This window comes from Crocodylus siamensis, chromosome 3 (genome assembly GCF_052110815.1).
Source record: "Crocodylus siamensis isolate JL-2025a chromosome 3, ASM5211081v1, whole genome shotgun sequence".
In the NCBI taxonomy this organism is placed as follows: Eukaryota; Metazoa; Chordata; order Crocodylia; family Crocodylidae; genus Crocodylus; species Crocodylus siamensis.
The window spans coordinates 60,688,181-60,711,575 of NC_143397.1; the positions used below are offsets into that span (position 1 = coordinate 60,688,181).

The following is a 23,395-nucleotide window of genomic DNA, read 5'->3' on the forward strand; positions in this document are numbered from 1 at the left end:
TACAGTTCTGCTTAAAATATGGATATACTTTATTGACATTATTTTGCACCATTTTTGGTACGTTATTTTGTACAGCTATTTTTGTGTTGTCTCTGCTTTGGAGAAGGAAGACCAAAAATGCCACACGTCTAATATTGCCTTTAATTATAATTTTTATTGTCTAGGAGGTTTACAAGCCATCGCAGAACTGTTGCAAGTGGATTGTGAAATGTATGGGCTAACAAATGACCACTACAGTGTTACATTAAGACGGTATGCGGGAATGGCTTTGACAAATTTGACTTTTGGAGATGTGGCAAACAAGGTATATTTTGAAATTAGTTTTGTACATAATTTTACATTTTATAACATAATTTTGTTTCTGAGTTAAATTTTATTTCTCAGAAAAGTGAGAGGGTGATGTTTAATCCCCAAGGCAAGTTTATGAAAGGGGCATGGGACAGCTGTGACATTTCATTGGTAGGCTGTAACACCAATTGACTAAACATTGCATTAAAAAATATAATAGCACCCTTGTTCCAGAAATAGTTGGGTTCAGGTTGGCCTTTAAATTAGGGATCAGAATCTTTGGTTTGTTTGGATTTTTTGTCTTGTTTTTTGGTATGAATTAATATAGTCCATATTCCCAAACAGAGACTTAATTGATACTAAATTACATACTTCTCTTGGAAAATTATGCAAAGTTTTTCTAGCCCCATAGATTTGAGCTTACTACACAGCTCCAAATACAGAGAGTATTGTAATGCTAGTTGTCCAGCCAAAGAATAGTGCAGCTGTTATGAAAATTGTATTTTTAACAAATTTGCCTGTTTTTCTGCAGTATATCTTATCAAATTAATTCCTTGTGCAAGTGATATAATTTTTAGGTTGATAGTTATTAAGAATAATCTCATTTTTCCCCTGATGTAAGGAATGATTTTTTAATTCAGGTCAAGATTAAAATGATTGAAAGTGTTTTTGGATGCAGAATGAAATAAGCTTTTATTTAAAAAAATATGATCAGGAGTAAACAACATACTCATTGGAGTAAAATTTAAGTAGATAATAAGTAAATATCTTGTCAGATTTAGCAAAAAATGACATATAAAGTATGTTATTGGGACCTGATGTAAATAAGCTCAAGACTAGTCCATGTCTGGTCCTGGACCCATTATTAGAAAGATAAAATTTGAATAGATTAGTAGATCTATGCTGCTCCTGCCTCCCTAGAATTGAGCCTGAAAATCATGCTCAGCTTTTAAGTGGTTGTAGAATTTGAATTAAATGTCTGTAACTGAAAAACCAATAACATTGAGCTATTTTTTAACCCAAATCAGCAGGGGTGACTAGTTTATTACTTGAGAACTGTGTGCATCTGTCATTTTGTATATTTTAATAGCCTCTTCCCTTTTTTTCCCTGAAAGGCTACATTGTGTTCTATGAAGGGCTGCATGAGAGCTCTCGTTGCGCAGTTAAAATCTGAGAGTGAAGACTTGCAGCAGGTAACTTTTTTTTCCTTTGAGAAGGAAACATTCCCCTCCAAGAATCATTTCACTGATTTGCTCTGTCTTCCATCACATCATACTGAAACTTTTAATTTGCGCTTGCATTATGTTCTTCTCTAATTTCTTACATTCCTCCCACTCAGTGCTTTCTTCTCTTCCTCCACTCATAGCTGACTTCATGCCTTTTCTTATGCTTTATGGTCCCAAGGGACTGAGATTGCAGTTGGGGGTATCTTAAGCATATTTCTTCTCTGACATTTCCCATATGGTGAAAGAAAGTATATAGTGGCTGAAGAATCTCTGCTTCAAAGGATATTCTACCTTACGCTGGATTAGGTTGTTCTACAAACAGTATGTTATAAAGTGTCCATGCTGCACCAAGGCATCTAGTCCAGTGTCTTGACCCTCCATAAAGATTTTTTTTAAAGATTTGCAAATAGACATTTCTTTAAAAGAGCATTTGGAATGATCCTGAGTGTTTGACCAAGAAATCTTATGTCAGTACCAGGAAGACTACTTGACATTGCAAGTGAAAATAGAATTGAAAACCACCTTGAAACCACTACATATAAAAGAACAAATCATCACAGTTTTTAGAAAGGAAAAACAGCAAAACAGTGGATGAAGGAGCACTGCTAAAGATAAATTGATTTAAACTTTAAAGAACTCTTTGACAAAATACCTCACACCTCCTAGAGAAGCTAAATAATCATAAATGAGAGAGTAGATAAGAGACAATGAAAGATAACAGTGGGGAGCCTCTGATTTAATAATTAGGACAAATGTTAAATGTATGGATTAATAATCTGGAAAGGAAGGTGAATAACATGGTGCCAACATCTTTAGAATTAGTTAAATGAATTAATCGAGTAGAGAAGATTATGAGGAAATGGAAGTATATATCAAATCAAAGAATGTGTGCCTTTGAAAAATTCAGGGTAAGGCTTGTTGGAAGAAACAAATTAAAATATCTTTACACGTTCTTGAGTTAACCAGCTAAAAGCAGTCAGGCCTTGATGCTTGTTGCAGGAATAGCTCAATGGAAAATTCTCATTATGAAGCAATAGTTTAAAAGGCAAACAGCAGTAGTTAAAAGCAAACTATGAAGCAGTAGTTTAAAAATAATAGTTTAAAAACTATTAAAATGGTTAGAAAATAATGTTGAAACTATTTAATGCCTACACCTGGAATACTAGATGTAGTTTTGTATAGAATATATTCTCAGTGGGAAGAACAACAGCAGAAATGTAAGGAGCATAGAAATAGATAAGAGAGGTATTTAAAGAGAAATTGAAAAGGGGACTGTTCATTATAGGAAAGACAGAAATGAGGACATGATAGTTGTATAAGCACATTAGAATGGTAAAAGGCACAAATTGTGTACTCCTGTTTGCCCTTACACAAGAATAGGGAGATGAAAAATAAATTTTAAATTGCAAATACTTAACCTTAGAAATTGTTCCTGCAAAATAGCACTGATGCTCAGGACCCAGTGAAGTTCAAATAAGGATTATGCACTTCTATGGATAATTAGACCACGAAATGGTAACCTGTCTATTTTATAAGGGATATAGGTTCTCGTGGTTCAGGGCATAATTAGCTGGGTTAGGTTATTCTGCAGCTGTCTACTGTAGGGGTTCTTCCATTCCTAAGTACTAGCTGCTGTCAGAGAAAGCATACTGTGGAGTAGAACTCTTAGCTACCATTCAGTTTCTCAACTAGTGGTTCATTCCAGTTCTACAAAGTTTTTTTTTTTTCCTTTTACCCAAAAGATGAAAGAAAATATTTGTTGACGCATATATTTTTGTTGAGCTATAAACCCACTTTAGAGGGACACTAAATAGGAGCAAATTTTTAATGTACAAGCTAGCCCAGTGGTGTGAGAGAGAACTCCAAACTTGTCGCTTCCATTCAGAAGCTGTAAAGGGAAAGGGTCATCATATCATCTGGTGAAAAACTCAGTATGTTGAGATGTATTTTCCTTTTATGTTTGCAGGTCATTGCAAGTGTTTTGAGGAATTTGTCCTGGCGAGCAGATGTCAACAGTAAAAAGACTTTGCGTGAAGTTGGAAGCGTGAAAGCTTTGATGGAATGTGCTTTGGAAGTTAAAAAGGTATAATTTGTAAAAGATGTAGTACATTTTTAAAGGCCTGTATGAATTTTTCTTCTTAGACACAGAAAAAAATATTGTTACCCTTTTGTCCTCAGCCATTAGCCAAATATTCAGGTTCTTCTAGTTTGTTTCCATTAGGAAAAAAAATGCTGATGGAGTCCAGTATTTTATGTTGCAGTCCTGTTCAGTTGCAAACCATTGATCCAAAGTACTGTTTCCCACACGCACAATAGGAATCAAGCACAAGGCAGTTCCTTTGCTGAAAATTCCAAAGCTTTCTCCAGCCAGCAAATCTCCAGTCCCCAAATCTCCCTTTTTTCTCTCTTCCAGGATCACACTTTCAGTGCTTAACTTGCCATCAGCTGCCTAGCTTCTTCGGCTGCTTTTTGGTATTTCATCTGACAAGAGTACATACCTCCATCAAACAGGGTTCTAAAATTTCTTTGCTCATGTGGCTCAGTGTCTGACTGGCCGTGCATGCAACTTGTGTTTTGGTGGTGAATTGTAGTGTTTCATGTACTCTCCACCTAGAAGGAGCGTGACTGTTTATTATATATATCCACAGTTGGAGGGTGCTTTTATACCAGGGGTGGGCAAAATACTACCCACGGGCTGGATCCAGCTTGTCAAGGGATTTTCTGGCCTGCAGCAGATCCCTTGGTCCTGCCCAACCCACGCACAGGGGGCAACCCAGGCTCTGGCACTGCCAGTCCGGCTGCTTCCAGGTGCCCAGGGAGTTGGAGTAGTGTGACACCTGGATTTGCTTCCCAGCTCTCAGTTGCTGCCTCCACTGGATCCAGCCCTGCTGCCTGGGCACCCCAGTGAGTCTCCCTCATTGCTGCCACCAGGGTGGGACCTGTGAGGGCAGGGTGGATGAGATGGGGCTGGAGGTAGGCATGAAGTGGTGTTCCAGAGCAAGATGGGCAGACAAGGTTGGGATCACAGGGCAGTGACAGTGTGGGGCCTTGGCCATAATCCACTACCTGCATGCCCCTGTGATGCATGCGGGTTCCATGGGCAGAGGTGTGCAGAGAATGGATTGTGACCTGGCCCTAGCCCCACCCTGCACTGTTACCATACCAGGATCCCAGACCAAGGCCTGGATGCAGTTCCCTGCCTATCCATGGCCTTATCCCATCCGCCTAGCTATGTGCCCTGCCTGTGCTGGTCCCAGTTGGTTTCCATGGAAACCCCAGAATCATGAAGCGGTTACAGTGTGGAGCTGGGACCCAAGACAGAGGCATGATCTACTCCCTGTACAACCCTGCCCACAGAACTGGTGCCCATCACAGGGGTGTGCAGGCAGTGGCCAGAATGGGGCTAGAGCTAGGGCTGGGATTTGGGGGAGTGGCATCTGGGAGTAGGACAGGCAGACAGAGCTGGGGCTGAGACCACAGGTTGGCGACAACACAGGGCCAGAGTCCCATGATCCCAGCCTTGGCCCTGCCCACCTACCCATCCCACTCCTGGATGCCACTCCCTGCCCACCCACAGCCCCATTCTGGCCAATCGTGAAGCAGAGTTCCAATCTGCTCCTTGCATGCTCCTGCCTGCAGAGCAAGCACCCATCACAGGTATGCTGTGTGCTCAGCTGGGATGGAGCCAGGGCTGGGATCTGGGGGAGTGGCATCCAGGAGAGGGATACATGGGTGGAGCTGAGGCTGGAATCACGGGGCACCTGCCCACCCAGCCATCCTGTTCCTGGATGCCGCTCCCTGCTCACCTGCAGCCCCATTCCAGGCAAGAGCAGAGCTGAGCTGTTATCTACCGCCTACACACCCTTGCAGCAGGCACCAATTTTGCAGGCAAGGAGCAGATTGCAGCTCTGCCGTAGGTCCGGGCTCCATGATGTCACCCCACTGCAGGCAGGGTCTATGGCCAGGCAGACAGGATGGGGCTACTTAGGGATTTTGGTGAGCTGTTGTGTGGGGGAGAGGTGTGCTGACCCAGGTACAGTAGCTTACCAAAAATCCCTACGTGGCCAGTGGGCCCAAATAATTCCCCACCCCTGTTTTAGATTCACTGTTTTCAGTGATGGTTTCATTCAGTCTCTGTCGTAACAGTATATTTCTTACTGCTAAGTTAGGAAAGTGCAAGTAAAATAAAAACATTCCCAGCTTGTGTTTAGTGCTAATAAAATAGTGTATAGATCATTTCCGGGGTTTGGTTATAGCCACATTGGTCTAAGGACATAGGCAGACAAGGTATATAAATTGTTTATAAGTTAATTGTAATTTAGATTTTGTAATTGTAGCTTTGAAGGATCAGAGTGTCACCAAATATGTACAAACAATTATTCTAATTTTCTGTTAGGCATACTGCAAAGGGAATTGTAGATTCCTTTGTTTACTGAATTGCAAAATCATCTCTGTACACTTCAAAATAAGAAAGTAAAAAGCAAATATTATGTAAAATATATAGTCTAATGGTTCTTAACCTTTTCCATAACCAGACTTCCTAAGGTGCTTTCTTATTTACTATATAGGAAGAACAGGGTGCTCACAAGCTCCTGTACCTGTTCAGGACCACCCTGGAGTTGTGATCTCTAGTGGAAAATTCAGCTCCTCCCTTGAAGAAGAGCTTTCAGAGCAGGCTAGTGTTGATCAGTGACTAATTCAGCAAGGGAAATTATGGTCCCTTCCATAGGTGCTGACTTGGTGGGTGACTGACACTCAAGCACCCACTGAAAAAAATTAGCGGGTGCTCAGCACCCATGAGCCACAGCTGTTTTGGTTTTAAATATTAGATCTCCATGGCTGCTTGCAGATGTTAAAACAAAACTGCACTTTGCTGGAAGAAGCAGCGTGTTACTTCAACCCAGCTCTGCAGCATCTGTAAAGATTGGGCCCTTCAGCGGGGCTTTTTGGCACTTAGCTAAAGCTTTTTGGCACTTATCAATCAGCTATTAGATAAAAGAGCCAAAAAAACACCCGAACTAAAGTCCTGGATCTTTACAGACATTGGGTGAGAAGGGTTGAAGTGACGGGGTGTCGCTTCTGGGCATGTGCAGGGCTCAGCACACAAATGCAGGAAAAATAAAAGCACCCATCGGCAAAAACCAAAGTTGGCACCTATGGTCCCTTCTCTGAGCTCAAATTAATTATCTGAAACTTTGGTACCTGAAGGCTATTACACTTTATTTTTGAAGTGGAAACTGTTGCTCTTGGGTGCCCATTTCCTCACTTAAAACAGTGATTTGTATGTGGTGTTGGACTAGTATTTAATAAAGTGTACAGCATTAACAGCCTCATCAGGTACATTTCCTACTTCCCCTGGCATCTCTTCTGCTCTCAAAGCTCCATGGTGAATGAAAACATCTATCAAAATGTTTTGTGATGCAGTAGTTAGGGATTTAGTCGCTAGGGATGTAAACAGTCATTGCATTTCTCCCAGAAGAACCTTTTTGTCTCAGGATCCTACAGAGGTACATCAGTTGCTCCACTTTAAGTAAGTACCTGTGAAGTACACAAGATAAACTGTTCTAACACTGCTTCACAGGACAACATCTGTAAATTAATAGGGGCTCATTCAGTGTAATTGCTAGTCATTCCAGGGACAATTCTGTGAGGCCAGGTTCTGTCCCTGGCCACCTAGTGGCAGAGGTGTACAAATGCAGTTTGAAATGGCTAGTGTGTAACAGACTGTGCCACTCCTTTTGTCCTGCATTTTGACTGCGATCAATCAGGGCCACCTCAAATTAGATGTCTTTTTTACAGACCAGTTAATTGAGATGATTTTTCCCTCATCCCTCAAATATCTTTAGGGCAACTAACAAAACAGCAATGACAATCCAACCCCATTGCAAGAACTGATGAATGGAGGCCTTCAAAATCACAGATTGAGTTGGATATCAAAACAGGAAGTCCTCATTCATGAGAATCTTTACAAATGCTAGGTAGACGTTAAAACTGGGTAGGGTAAAACACCTGTAGCTTTTTCCAGTAGCATTAAGAAAAAACAATTGTAATTAATATTTCTAAACAGCTGAACCCACATCTGTAGCTACATTATGGATTGGTCAGCTGGACACATCAATGAAGATGGGATTTGTTTTAAGTGGCAACAGCTGATTCTTATATAATGGCATCAGAGGCAGAGTTCAATCAGTGTTGCCCTAAGTGTGTTATATGAGGCCTAGCAGCTTCCACTATTCTGTGTCATAAAGTATGATGTTTAGAGGACTTTTTTGTTGATTTTGTCATTTAATAAAGTTGTCTTCCAGTTTTGTAAATTGAGAAGCTTCTGCTTGAAGAAGTCATTGGTATGTAAAGGTATGTGCTTAGTCTTAAAATAGCTCAACATTCCCATTTTAATGGGTTATGTTCCTACCCAGAATTCTTTGTCAGCTACTGTGACAGCTCTTTGAAGTAACATGATAGCTGACAAGCACATGATGTACATATTTTGGAATTTGCCAGACCTAGTAGGTCTGATCCAAACATGAGAGACGGAAAGGTAAGGAAGTAATAAGGGTGGTAACCATAGACCTGCTGTATGTAAATCAGATTTTGTGGGGAAAATCTGGAGAAATAGTGCCAGCTGCAGGAAGATAGAGAACAAAATATTAGATATCCAAATGCAGCAAAATGGTAAATTCTGTTACAAAATTTTCAAATTTTGCAGCAGATTAAAAGAAAATGCTAAACTTTTATGGTTCCTGAGCTATGCTTTGTCTAGGATTTGTTGAATTTGATGAGGTAGTTCATTCCTCTTAAAGCTGTGGCTTCAGGCTGTCTGCAGATTCCAGCAGGCATTAATGCTCAGTTTATATTTTGTTCACAGTTTTCTCTGAGCACTCTGGACCCTAGGCTGAAAACCCGTGGTCTAATTCCATATAATTTTTTTCCTCTCTTCATAGGAATCCACCCTAAAAAGTGTACTGAGTGCCTTATGGAATTTGTCAGCACATTGCACTGAGAATAAAGCTGATATATGTGCTGTGGATGGTGCTCTTGCCTTTTTAGTTGGCACACTAACATACCGGAGCCAAACAAATACATTAGCCATCATTGAAAGCGGAGGAGGAATACTACGGAATGTTTCTAGCTTGATTGCTACGAATGAGGACCACAGGTAAATCTGCCATCTATTCTTATCTAAATTCTGTAGCAGAAATCTGTTTTAACAGAGCTCATAAAAAGTTCCAACATAAATCTACATTCCAGATAAGTAGCACAGTCAAGGTTAATTTTATTTTTGATGGTTTTGGTAAGGTAAGCAGTTCCCTTGGGTAACAGTTGTCTGTAAAAAAAAAAAAAAAAAAAAAGAAAAGACTGGGGGGGGGCGGGGGGAAGCATCTGCTATGTTTGTTAAACACTAAGTAGTAACACTGGCTTCTTCTGGAAGCTTCCATCAGTCATTCCAGCCAGAGAAAACCACCTGGAAAAAATGGCAGTCTACACAGAAGAGGGAGGTGTCAGAGGAAAAGAAACAAAGAGCTGAGAACTGCAGTAGAATATAATTAGCATTTAGGTTATGATTTTAGCAAATTAAAATACTTTTGTGCTGTAGAAATTAAAACTAATTATCTTGATTAAGCACTAAATTTAGCTGCAACTAGATTTGATATGCTTTTGTTTGGTCTTCATCTTTTGGAAATGGCATGTGTTGATTTTAGTTTTCCACTTAATTCCAGGCAGATCTTGAGAGAGAACAGCTGCTTGCAAACCTTACTACAGCACTTGAAGTCACACAGTTTGACAATAGTTAGCAACGCATGTGGGACCCTGTGGAACCTCTCTGCACGGAACGCAAAGGATCAAGAAGCTCTGTGGGACATGGGAGCAGTTAGCATGCTCAAAAACCTCATTCATTCAAAGCACAAAATGATAGCTATGGGCAGTGCTGCAGCTTTAAGAAACCTGATGGCAAACAGACCTGCAAAATATAAGGATGCCAATATTATGTCTCCAGGTTCAAGCTTGCCATCTCTTCATGTTCGAAAGCAAAAGGCACTAGAAGCAGAGTTAGATGCTCAGCATTTATCAGAGACTTTTGACAACATTGATAATTTAAGCCCCAAAACATCTCACCGAAACAAGCAGAGACATAAGCAAAATCTGTATAGTGAATATGTTCTGGACTCTAATCGACATGACGATGGAATTTGCAGGTCAGAGAGTTTTAATACTGGTAACATGACTGTACTTTCACCGTATTTAAATACTACAGTATTGCCTGGCTCCTCCTCTTCCAACAGAGGAAATATAGAAAACTCTCGGTCGGAAAAGGACAGAAGTTTAGACAGAGAGCGAGCAATGGGATTAAACAGCTATCACTCAGCTACAGAAAGCACTGGGAATTCCTCCAAGCGAATAGGAATGCCAATCTCAACTGCTGCAGCTCAAATCACCAAAGTAATGGAAGAAGTAACAAATATGCATATTCCACAAGAAGACAGAAGTTCTGGATCCACATCTGAAATGCACTGCTTGATAGAAGATAGAAATGCACTAAGAAGAACATCCACTGCCCATGCACATTCAACTACTTATAATTTTCCTAAATCTGAGAATTCAAACAGGACATGTCCTGTGCCTTATGCAAAAATGGAATATAAAAGAGCTTCAAATGATAGCTTAAATAGTGTCAGTAGCAGTGATGGATATGGCAAAAGAGGTCAAATGAAACCTTCCATTGAATCTTACTCTGAAGATGATGAAAGTAAATTTTGCAGTTATGGACAATATCCAGCTGATTTAGCCCATAAGATACACAGTGCAAATCATATGGATGACAATGACGGAGAACTAGACACCCCTATCAATTATAGTCTTAAATATTCAGATGAACAGTTGAACTCTGGAAGGCAGAGCCCCTCACAGAATGAAAGATGGGCAAGGCCTAAACATATAATAGAAGATGAAATAAAACAAAATGAACAAAGGCAGTCAAGAAGTCAAAATACATCCTATCCTGTATACACTGAAAGTGGTGATGATAAGCATATGAAATACCAGTCACCTTTTGGACAGCAAGAATGTGTTTCTCCTTTCAGATCAAGAAGTTCCAACAGTTCTGAACAAAACAAAGTAGGTTCTACTCTTGGAATGAACCAAAAAGTAAACCAGTCCTTGTGCCAGGTTGATGATTATGATGATGATAAGCCAACCAACTATAGTGAGCGTTACTCTGAGGAGGAGCAGCATGAAGGTGAAGAAGACAGACCAACTAATTACAGTATAAAGTATAATGAAGAGGAACATCATGTAGATCAGCCTATTGATTATAGTCTGAAATACTCAACAGAAGTCCCTCCATCGTCTCAGAAGCCACCTTTCTCTTTTTCAAAAAGTTCATCTGTACAGAGCACTAAAACTGATCATATCTCGTCAGGTAGTGGAAACACATCAGCTGCTTCAGCCAACTCAAAGAGACAGAACCAGCTTCATCCAAGTTCTGCACAGGGTAGAGGGGGTCATGCTCAGAAGTCTGCTTCCTGTAAAACTCCTTCCATCAATCAGGAAACCATACAGACTTATTGTGTGGAAGACACACCAATATGCTTTTCACGATGTAGCTCTTTGTCATCTTTGTCATCAGCAGAAGATGAAATAGGACGTGATCAAGCCACCCGTGTAACAGATGCAAATAACACTCTGCAGATAGCAGAACTAAAAGAAAGTAGTGGTCCTCTATCTACTGAAGGTGCAGTAAGTGAAGTCACATCAACAACACAACATATTAGAACAAAATCCAATAGAATTCAGACTTCTAGTTTATCTCCGTCTGATTCATCTAGACATAAAGCTGTTGAATTTTCTTCAGGTGCCAAATCTCCCTCAAAAAGTGGTGCTCAGACTCCAAAAAGCCCACCAGAACATTATGTGCAGGAGACTCCACTTATGTTTAGCAGATGTACCTCTGTAAGTTCCCTGGATAGTTTTGAAAGTCGTTCAATTGCTAGTTCTGTTCAAAGTGATCCTTGCAGTGGAATGGTAAGTGGTATTATAAGCCCCAGTGACCTTCCAGATAGCCCTGGACAAACAATGCCACCAAGCAGGAGTAAAACACCACCACCTGCTCAAGCAGTTCAGGTAAAGAGGGAAACAGCTAAAGGCAAAGTATCTAATGCTGAGAAGAGAGAATCAGGACCCAGACAGGCAGCTGTAAATGCAGCAGTTCAAAGAGTTCAGGTATTGCCAGATGCTGATACCTTGTTACATTTTGCTACAGAAAGTACACCGGATGGGTTTTCGTGTTCGTCCAGCCTAAGTGCTCTGAGTCTTGATGAGCCATTTATACAGAAAGATGTAGAATTAAGAATAATGCCTCCTGTACATGAAAATGAGCATGGAAATGAAACAGAACCTGAACAGCCAGATGATACAAAGGATAACCAAGAGAAGAAAACTGAGAAACCCACTGAAACAGAAAAAGATATACTAGATGATTCTGATGATGATGACATTGAAATATTGGAAGAGTGTATTATTTCTGCAATGCCAACAAAATCTTCACGCAAAGCCAAAAAGCCTTCTCAAAGTACTGCTTCAAAAATACCTCCTCCTGTAGCCAGGAAGCCAAGCCAGCTGCCAGTGTATAAACTTCTCCCTTCACAAAACAGATTGCAGTCTCAAAAACATGTTAGTTTTACACCTGGAGATGATATGCCCCGAGTGTACTGTGTTGAGGGTACACCAATAAATTTTTCAACTGCTACATCTTTGAGTGATCTCACAATAGAATCACCACCAAATGAGTTGGCCAATTTGGAAAATGTGGGTACAGGGACCAAGTCAGGTGAATTTGAAAAGAGAGATACTATTCCTACAGAAGGCAGAAGTACAGATGATGCTCAAAGAGGGAAAAATTCAACTGCAACTACCTCAGGATTGGATGATGACAAGACAGAAGAAGGTGATATTCTTGCAGAGTGCATTAACTCTGCTATGCCAAAAGGAAAAAGCCACAAGCCTTTTAGGGTGAAAAAGATAATGGATCAAATTCAGCAAGCATCTTCATCTCTAGCTAGTAAAAACCAACCAGATGGTGAGAAAAAGAAGCCGACATCACCAGTAAAACCTATGCCTCAAACTAATGAGTACAGAGCACGCATAAGAAAAAACACAGAGCCAAAAAGTAATGTTAGTAGTGAACGAAGTTATTCAGACAACAAAGATGCAAAGAAACAGAACCTCAAAAATAACTCGAGAGACTTCAGCGATAAGCTCCCAAATAATGAAGAACGTGTAAGAGGAAGCTTTGCATTTGATTCACCTCATCATTACACACCTATTGAGGGGACTCCCTATTGTTTTTCACGGAACGATTCCCTAAGTTCACTAGACTTTGATGATGATGATGTTGACCTTTCTAGGGAAAAGGCAGAATTAAGAAAAGGAAAAGAAACTAAGGAAACAGAAACAAAAGAGTGTACCAATATAGAACAGATTTCAAATCGGCAGTCAACTAATAGGTCACAAGCTTGTCAAAAACACCCACCAGGCAGAAATCAGCCAAAAACTTTCCCACAGTCATCCAAAGAGATCCCAGACAGAGGAGCAGCTACAGATGAGAAAATGCAGAATTTTGCTATTGAAAATACCCCTGTTTGTTTTTCTCGCAATTCATCTCTGAGTTCTCTTAGCGATATTGATCAAGAAAACAACAACAAGGAAAGTGAAACTACAAACCGGACTGAAGCTCCTGATTCACAGATGGAACCGAGCAGACCGCAAGCTTCTGGTTATGCACCCAAATCATTTCACGTTGAAGATACACCTGTGTGTTTTTCTAGAAACAGCTCCCTAAGTTCCCTTAGTATTGACTCAGAAGATGACCTTCTGCAGGAATGCATTAGTTCTGCCATGCCTAAAAAGAAAAAACCCTCAAGAATGAAAAATGAAGGTGAAAAGAATAGTTCTAGAAATATGGGAGGCATATTAGCAGAAGATCTGACCCTTGATTTGAGAGATATTCAAAGGCCTGATTCAGAGCATGGTTTTTCACCTGATTCAGAGAATTTTGATTGGAAAGCTATTCAGGAAGGTGCAAACTCTATAGTTAGCAGCTTACACCAAGCTGCTGCTGCTGCTTCACTGTCTAGACAAGCTTCATCAGACTCTGATTCCATTCTCTCACTAAAATCGGGCATTTCTTTAGGCTCACCCTTTCATCTTACACCAGACCAAGAAGAAAAGCCCTTTACTAGTAATAAAGGTCCAAGAATTCTTAAGCCAGGTGAGAAAAGTACACTGGAAACTAAGAAAACTGAAACTGAAAATAAAGGAATTAAAGGAGGAAAGAAAGTTTATAAAAGTATGATTACAGGGAAGGTTCGCTCTAATTCAGAAGTTTCAAGCCAGTTGAAGCAGCCCCAGCAAACAAATATGCCTTCAATTTCACGAGGTAGAACAATGATTCATATTCCAGGAGTTCGAAATAGCTCTTCAAGTACAAGTCCAGTTGCCAAGAAAGGGCCTCCACTCAAAAACAACAGCTCCAAAAGTCCCAATGAAAACCAGAGTTCCACTAGTTCCCCAAGAGGAGCTAAATCAGCAGTGAAGACTGAGCCAAGTCTTATAACCAGGCAGCCATCTCAACAGGGTGGATCAAGTAAAGGACCTTCAAGGTCAGGATCTAGAGATTCCACTCCTTCCAGACCTCAACAGCAGCCCTTAAGCAGACCTCTGCAATCTCCAGGTCGAAACTCAATTTCCCCAGGAAGAAATGGTATAAGTCCTCCTAACAAACTGTCCCAGCTGCCAAGGACATCGTCCCCCAGTACAGCTTCAACTAAGTCCTCAGGTTCAGGAAGAATGTCATACACATCACCGGGCAGACAGATGAGCCAGCAAAACCTTGCTAAGCAGACAGGATTACCTAAAAGTGCCAGTGGCATTCCCAGAAGTGAATCTGCTTCTAAAGGATTAAATCAAATTCTTAGTAGCAGCGGATCAACCAAGAAAACTGAAATATCTAGAATGTCATCCACAAAGTCCAGCGGAAGTGAATCTGATAGATCGGAGAGACCTGTATTAGTGCGCCAGTCAACTTTTATTAAAGAAGCTCCAAGTCCAACACTTAGAAGGAAATTAGAAGAGTCTGCTTCATTTGAATCTCTCTCTCCTCCTAGACCAGATTCTCCTACCAGATCCCAAATACAGACTCCAGTTTTAAGTCCATCGCTTCCTGATATGTCTTTATCCACTCATTCAACTGTTCAGACTAGTGGTTGGCGAAAACTACCCCCTAACCTGAGTCCTTCTATAGAGTATAATGATGGGAGGCCAGCAAAACGTCATGATATCTCTCGTTCTCATTCTGAGAGTCCATCTAGACTACCAATCAATAGATCAGGGACATGGAAGCGTGAGCACAGTAAGCATTCTTCATCACTTCCTCGTGTAAGCACTTGGCGAAGAACTGGTAGTTCTTCCTCAATTCTGTCTGCTTCTTCTGAATCCAGTGAAAAGGCAAAAAGTGAAGATGAAAAGCAACAGGGAGGTACTTTTTCTGGACACAAGCAAACTAAAGAAAGTCAAGCGCCAGCAAAAGGGACTTGGAGGAAAATCAAGGAAAATGAAATTCCTCAGATAATGAATAATCCTGCTCAGAATTCCTCCTCAGGTGCTACAAATGGTGCTGATACAAAAACTTTAATTTATCAGATGGCACCTGCTGTGTCTAAGACAGAGGATGTCTGGGTGAGGATTGAAGACTGCCCTATTAATAATCCTAGATCTGGAAGATCACCCACAGGAAATACCCCCCCAGTTATTGACAGTGTTTCAGAGAAGGGGAATGCTAATGGTAAAGATTCTAAAGAGGTTCAGGAAAAACAAAATGCAGGAAATGTTCCTGTCCGCACCATTGGGTTAGAAAACCGCCTGAATTCATTCATTCAAATAGACAGTCCAGACAAGAAGGGAACTGAAACCAAACCTGTGCTGAATAACCCCCCTCCTGCACCAGAGACCAACGAAAGCACTGTTAGTGAACGTACACCATTCAGTTCCAGTGGTTCAAGCAAACACAGCTCTCCTAGTGGAGCTGTTGCAGCAAGAGTGACTCCTTTCAACTACAATCCAAGTCCTAGAAAGAGCAGTGCAGATAATGGTTCTGCTCGACCATCCCAGATACCAACCCCAGTAAATAACAGCACAAAGAAGCGAGATTCAAAGACTGAAAATACAGACTCTAGTGGAACTCAGAGTCCAAAACGTCATTCTGGGTCTTACCTGGTGACTTCTGTTTAAATACATTTTGGAATAAAAGAAAACCTGATGTATTATTTACAACAGTTATGTAGAAATTTTGTTTCAAATGAAACTTTAAAAGACTTGGGGGAAGTTGGGGTTTTTGTTTCACTTTGTTTTTATTTTTATTTTTTTGTATATAGGTTTGATTCTTGTAGAGGGTCCTTGTTCTGGAAGCCATATTTGATAGTATACTTTGTCTTCACTGGTAATATTTTGGAGGGATACCTGATTGATAGTTTGGAATAAAATCACTAAAGCAAGTATATTTGTATAGTATGTTTTACATGTATTTAATTAGCATCCCATCCCATGATCCTTTAAATATTGCTTGTCTGGAAATAATGAACACAACAGATAGAAGTAATACAAATATATTGCTGTATCAATCATTTCTAGATTACAGACTGACTAAACTACATCAGGGAAAAATTGGTATTATTTATGCAAAAAATATACTCAGTTTTAGTATTTGTGAATCCATCTAACCCTATAATTAATCATGTGGCTGTGAAATTCACAGTAATATGGTTTCTGCTGAACAAGCTTTCCCAGCCTGCTTTTCTGCATGAGTGAAACTGATGGTTCATTTTCTGAAGTAATGATTAACAATTCTGTGGTCACATAATGTGCATAGATAGCTATGGTGTAACAATTTACACTTTCTTTGTGCTCTGCAAAAAAGGAAATCTGTGTAACTGTAAAACCTTGAACAAAATTATTTTATCTGAATTAGATTTTATCTGAAAGTAGGTAGAATTTTTTGCTATGCTGTAACTTGTTGTATATTCTGGTATTTGAGGTAAGATGGCTGCTCTTTTATTAATGAGACATGGGTGATGTCTCAACAGAAACTAAAATGAACATTTCAGAAATAAATTATTACTGTATGTAAATCTTGCGTGTTACTTCTGCATTCTTGAAAAAAATCAATAATTTCATTATGAGATTTTTTGATATGTCACCTTAAAATGTTGTATAATGCACTTAAACTTAAGGCCTGATCCAGCAGAATCTAACCAATGCACAGATTCGCGTGAGCTGTCTCCCCTGTCCCCTATAAATGGCTGTACCAGATGCACATGAGGATTGCGGGATCAAGCCCTAAGTCTTCTGTAAATATTTGCAAGTGAAAGATTTTCACACTTCTCGTGTGTAGGAAGGCTAAAGGCAGGCTATTTCCACCAGACAAGTGTAGCTTTCTTTTCACATCTACACAATCTGAAAAGAGCATTTTGTGTTTTTAAATTGTGATTTTTTTTTTTTAATTGGGGAAAATGTCATATGACAATGGGAATCTAAGATGAAATTTTAATCCTATTTTAAGTCTATTTTAAAATGAGGGGAAAAAAATTAAAGGGTCGGAAAAAAACCCACAAGCAGCCCATAGATATTAAGTCTTTATTGTCATGGTAGAAAATTAGCTTTATACCTGAATCATGGTATTTACTGCCTGAAGCCTTTTTTGAATATGGTTTGTGCTAAATAAATCTGGAAAGAAACTGATGTGTTTTAAAAATATATATTTATTTTGACTGTAGATACATTTTTGGTTTAAGGTAGAGACACATGTTAAACTGTTTCAGATGGAAATCCTCTGATAACATGGCAGTTAAGTGCCTCTACGTAAATATGTTAACATGTTGTGCATGATTAATCAAACCAAGAGTAGCAATTCAGTTCTTCTGTAAAACCTCAACCAGTTTGGTTATTACATAGTCCTTAGTTTAGCTATTTGGTACCATAATTTGGGATCTCCTGACTTCAGCTGCTTGGGGATTATTACAAAATGCTGATTTAACAGTTGTTTTAGGACCGTTGTACTGAGTATGTGAGATCCACAGGCACAATCTAGCATAGAAATTAATCTATTTTATCTCACATTCCGCATATTTATGACCTGTATTGTTTCCAAACAACAAGCCACTTACAGAGAAAATAAGGCATTCCCATCACAGTCATGGTTATACTGAGTGAAGACTCCAAAGCCCTCTGAGAAGAAGGGAACATCACTTTAAGAAGAAGGGAGCGGGGTTTTTTGGGCTGTGTTTTAAACTTTCTCCCACATCCTATTTGTTTACTAAACTATTTCTGGAGGTACAGTTTTGGTACATATATTGGCATATCTAATAATAAATAATACTTGAAATTTCTATAGCTCCTGATATAATCTTAAACTCTTTCAGAAACTCACAACACCTCTGAGATAAATACTATGGCTATCCTTTTATAGATAAAGTGAGGTGCAAGAAGAGCTTGTGACTTGCTCAAGGGCACTGTGGAAGGCTACAGAATGGAACATGCATCAGTGGTATAGTATCTCTTTTTATGCCTGGCCTTTTAATGTTTATGTCAAGGCATACTATAATAGTACAAGATGCTCAACTGACATTAGTTCTGTACCTGCTTTCTATTAAATCTCACCCATATAATGAAGCTCAGTTTTTCAACTGTATAATTAATCTACATTATGAAAGATGAAGTGAAGATTAGAGTTAAACTTTGAGTACCACAGATAAGGGATTGTTCCTGGAACATTGTCATGGGTTTCGTATCAGATTTAACATACGTAACGCTTCCCCACCCTTGTAGTTAGAAAGGTTTTCCAAATATCTTACCTAAATTTGCAGCAAGAAGAATTTAAGTCAGATACTAAAAATACTTCCTAATCTATTCTAACACTGAAACAGGCTACTTAAGGAGGTCATAGGATCTCCTTCATTAGACCCTCCTTAGTTGGAGATTAGTGATAGATTGTGGAATTTCCTTAACTGGAGGCTAGTTGGACATATCAGGGATTCTCAACCAGGGTTTCACTGCACCTTAGAGTGCCCTGAGGTCCTCTTAGGAGTGCTGCAGAGTGCCACATAGTATTAGCACTGTTAGATGAGAAACATGATTCACAAAATAAACTCTGAGATTTCAAGTAGGAATCCATAATGTTTAAAGCATTCTGGCCTTTTGTGGTCTTTCTGAATTTTTCAGAACCAAAGAATTGCTCTAATTTTTGTTTGTAGTCAAAAATCAAGTAAAAACTAAGAGCTAGGTAGCATTTTCCAAAGGGGATGCCTTGATTCTAGTGATGGGTGCCTTGAGTCTAACAAAGTTGAGAACCACTCATCTAGGCATATCTGATCATACTTCAAAGTGAGGGAATGGACTAGATGATTTCAAGATCACTTTCAGTCCTACATTTCTATGATGCTTTATCCAAGTGCACTATCCAATGTGGACGCATGCCAATGTTCAAGGACATTCCCTTGTCCTTGTATACATTAACTCTAGCTTTCCTACCACAGTTCAGCTATAAAAATGGCTGCTGACTATATAAAATCAGGAGACTGGTGGTAGGAAAAACATTCAGGTACTAGATCAGTGGTTCTCATCTTTCTTATACTGAAGAAGGCACCTATTAAACTCACAGCACCCCTCAGAAAATACCATCTTTTAGTTTTCACTTGATTTTTTGATTGCAGAAAATAATAGATCAATTCTTCTGTTGCCAAGATCTCAGAAAGACCACAACTGGAAAGAATGGTTTTAACACTATGAATTCCTATTTGAAACGGTTCATCTTGTAAATCGTGTTGGCAAACCTAACAGTGCTAACATTGTGTGGTACCTCATGGCACCCTTGAAAGTCTCGCAAACACCCTGGCTGACAATCAATCAGTGTGTTAGATGTTGGGCGATGTTTTAGGTTTTGTTTTTGTTTGTTTGCTTTTTCCATAATGGTAATTTGATTTATGCTACTTTATATTTATTCTTGCTTCCTTAGTTTCTGCTGAGCCATCAAACCAGTTTAAAGAAGCTTATTTGCTTCAAGCCATGGACAAAAAGAAGGCAAGAAGCTGAGGAGAACAAGTTTCACTTTTCTGTTCTTCTTGATATAACTGCACTTTCCCCCTCCCCCACTGCCAATTTTGGTAGAACTGTAATGATTTTTCTCCACAGCTTACAGATTGGCTTATTTTGAACTTGCATAAGAATATCAACTTTGAAATATGCTCATATAACTCAACTTGAATTTACAGTTTTGTCATCTTGATGTAAAAAATGGCAAAGTTATAACAAAAAACCTGCAAAATAATCAGTTCACCTTTTAGGATGTACATGTGTTCTAATTTAACTTTAAATGCTATTTAAATAGTCCATAGCTAGGTTATACAGTAGCTAGCTTTTCCATTTTAATGCTGATATTCACCATGGCACTCCAGTTTATAGAAACTAAACTAATCTAACTTAAATTTCTTATGTACAGTCTTTTGCTAAAAAATAATTTTCTCTGAGAAAACTTTAGGGTTAATCCTTCAATCTGTTTGTCAGATATACATATTTTTGGAACACTGTTAAACATAAATGGCTTGGTTTCTCAACTGAAAAATAACTTATGCTATTTTCTTCCATGTGGGCTAGTATCCGAAATTATTTTTGGAAAACTTTGCAGGAAAAAAAATTATTCTCCACCAAACTGTGAAATGAATTGATATTCTCCAAGTCATTGTGATTTTTCCTAATGTAGGTAACATATATAAATCTCCAGATTACTTTCTTTGTTTAAAACCTAGCTTGTGTGTCCTGGGATGGATTTTTTTTTTTTTAAATCGATTGTTCAGGGGGAAAAATTCTACCCACAGGAAATTCTGAAAGAGTGGTCTGATGGTGTATTGAAAAGTCTTAAGTTTAGTCTGCTTCTGATCTATTGTTTTTATTCACCTAGTGCTCATATTGAATTTATATATTCCCTGGCAGGAGAGCACTTCTTTAAAGTCCTAAGGTGGTTCTTCCGTCTAAATAGAGCCTTGTATTACCTACACTGATGCCTTGCAGGGTTTCTGTCCACTTGCATGCCAACCGTCCCTGTTCATGGTGAACCATGTATTATAGATAAAGCCATGAACAAGAAGAGAAACATCAGCCAAGTACAAACTATTTTCTTCTGTATACTGGACAACCATCTTCATACCTACCAGATTAACCAAATGTACTCATTCCTCATTTCTACCACCAACTCATTGGTACTTCTAAGGTATAACCAATCACGATGCCCACATCAAATATGCCCACATCAAATATCTGGGTCATGCTCTAACATGCTTCATACTTTCTCATGTAAAAATAACAGATTTCATTTATAAATATATGCCTCTACATGTTTACAGATACATAGTTGCAGTTGGAATTAAGGTAGAGGTCTAAGCCAGAAAAAAAGGACTTTGGGTGTATTGTGGTTGGTTATATGTTGGAAATGGAGGGAATTTCTTGTGGTGAAGCATCTGGGAGTGCATATAAGTTATGTGCTGTTTATAGCTTAGGTATTTAAATTAAGATGGCCTTAACTGGTGATGTTTACTTAAATATAAAGTAGATGGACTTGATGCCCATGTTTCCTAAGGTCAACCCTGACCTTTCAGGATCAGTCAATACATGCTTAATACAGAAAGGCCTTTCCTTCAGTTTTGTTCTTTGCTTCTGTTTGAGACTTTGTTGCTAATACCTTAACTCTGTAATGAATCCTTCCTTGAACAGTATTTTGGTGTATTTTCTATAATATTATTATAATTCTGGATTTGGGCTTGCTATGCATAATTTATTACTTGCAGTGTTATATAAAATTTCCTCTTGATTGCACCTTTTTAGAGTGGAACTCTTTTCTTTACTAACATGTAAGTCCAGGCGTCTGTCTTCGTAAGCATTCTGATTAAATTAAAAAGGAAGTTGTCATAGGGCACTTAAGTCCTAGAGGCTATGAGAAATAATGCCTTAAAAGAGCAGTAAATTTCATTTGGGGTAACAAGCAAATAAGTAGTAAAATTACTTGATCAAGAAATACTTACTATTAAAGAGATATAATCTGCAGAGAAACTGACAGCTTTGTTTAATAAGCTCGATGGGAGGGAAACTTGGTCCAGCAGTGCATAAACTGCACAAATTGTACAAACTCTTTTCGTCATTTATAAGTTGTTCAGAAAGTAGCCTTATTTCAGCATGTTTCTTAAGCACACTACAACTTTAACTAAAACTCTTTTGCCAAATTAATATGTTCCCTGGCCTGATCAGAGGGATCTGGGAAACTGTGTCAAGTGAACAAAAGTTATAGTGTAAACTATAAAAAGAAATTCCCAGACAAATCATTTTTAAAAATTGTAGCAAATTTTCATAAGTAATGTTTGGAAGAATCTTTATCAAAACTAAAATTTGCAGTTGAAAGTAGCTAGATTAGAAAATTTTAAAAATCTAAATTACCTTTAAGTTAAAATAATGTGAAAGAATAGGAATGTGGAGCTAAGGTAACCAGAGCAAACTAATTCTGTCCCTTACTCTGATAACTGGTACATCTTCTCTTTAAGACAGGGTACTATATATATGGGTCTGCAGAGCATGTCAGGGGGAACCCAGCTAGCACTGTACACAAGTCTAAATTTCACATTTACTTGTGCATTTTTCAAGACTGTTACAGGTCCTACAAAGCCACTTTTTAAGAGTTTGGTCATACTTCACATGCTGCCAGTTGTACAAAAGATGCAAAGCTAGGAGCTACAGCTAGAAAAATTCAGATTAAAAACGAGGCTTTTTATTACAATGAAAGCAGTTACCTAAAGAAGTAATGGATTCTGACACTTTAAATACAGTTTTGGATGCCTTTCATATATATCATAGAAGTATGGTCAGAAGGGACCTTGTAGATCTTCAAGTCTGACCCCCCTGCCTAGTCAGGAGGAAAACTGGGCTCAGATGACTCCAGCCAGGTAGGCATCAAGCCTCTTCTTAAAGACCCCCAGGGTAGGAGCTGGCACCACTCCCCTTGGAAGTTGGTTCCAGATCCTAGTTGCCCTGACTGTGAAGTAGTTCTTACGGATGTCTAATCTAAACCCACTCTCCATCAACTTGTAGCCGTTATTCCTTGTTATGCCAGGGGGCGCTAGGAGAAACAAGGTCTCTCTCAAACCCTTCTGGCCACCCCTAGTGAGTTTATAGACAGTCACCAGGTCCCCCCTCAGCCTTCGACTGTGAAGGCTGAAAAGGTTCAGGTTCCGCAGTCTCTCATTGTAGGGTCTGCCCTGTTGTCTCCAGATCGTGCGGCTGGCCCTCCTCTGGACCTTCTCAATGTTGTCCACATCCCTTCTGAAGTGGGGCACACAGAACTGGACTCAGTACTCCAGCTGTGACCTGACCAGCGTCACATAGAGGGGGAGGATCACCTCCTTGGCCCTTCTTGAGATGCACCTGTGGATGCACGACAAGGTCCAGTTAGACCTGCCAACCGTGACCTCGCACTGTCGGCCCATGTTCATCTTGGAGTCAGTAATGACTCCAAGATCCCTTTCTGCCTCCATGCTCTCAAGAAGGGAGTTTCCCATCTTATAAGTGTGCTGCTGGTTACTACTGCCCAAGTGCAGCACCTTGTACTTGTCAGTATTGAAACCTATCCTGTTTTTGTTAGCCCACCCCTGTAACCTATCCAGGTCTTGCTGCAGTCTTTCCCTCCCTACTAGCGTGCTCACCTCACCCCAAATTGTGGTATCATCAGCAAATTTAAACAGGTTTCTTTTCACCCCATCATCCAAATCACTGATAAAGAAATTGAACAGTGTGGG

General features: G+C 39.4%; 1 protein-coding gene across 2 annotated transcripts in view; it reads left to right on the top strand.

Annotated features, from left to right (window-relative positions):
* Positions 1-21,428, top strand: part of APC (APC regulator of Wnt signaling pathway) — a 174,653-nt gene extending 153,225 nt beyond the window's left edge. For both annotated transcript variants that reach the window (XM_090038378.1, XM_090038379.1), the window contains exons 12-16: positions 165-304; positions 1,404-1,481; positions 3,481-3,597; positions 8,456-8,670; positions 9,233-21,428. In XM_090038378.1, coding sequence (XP_089894504.1) covers positions 165-304; positions 1,404-1,481; positions 3,481-3,597; positions 8,456-8,670; positions 9,233-15,797 — 7,115 coding nt within the window. In that variant the 3' untranslated portion in view covers positions 15,798-21,428. The remainder of the gene's footprint in view (positions 1-164; positions 305-1,403; positions 1,482-3,480; positions 3,598-8,455; positions 8,671-9,232) is intronic.
* Positions 21,429-23,395: the final 1,967 nt, after the last annotated feature.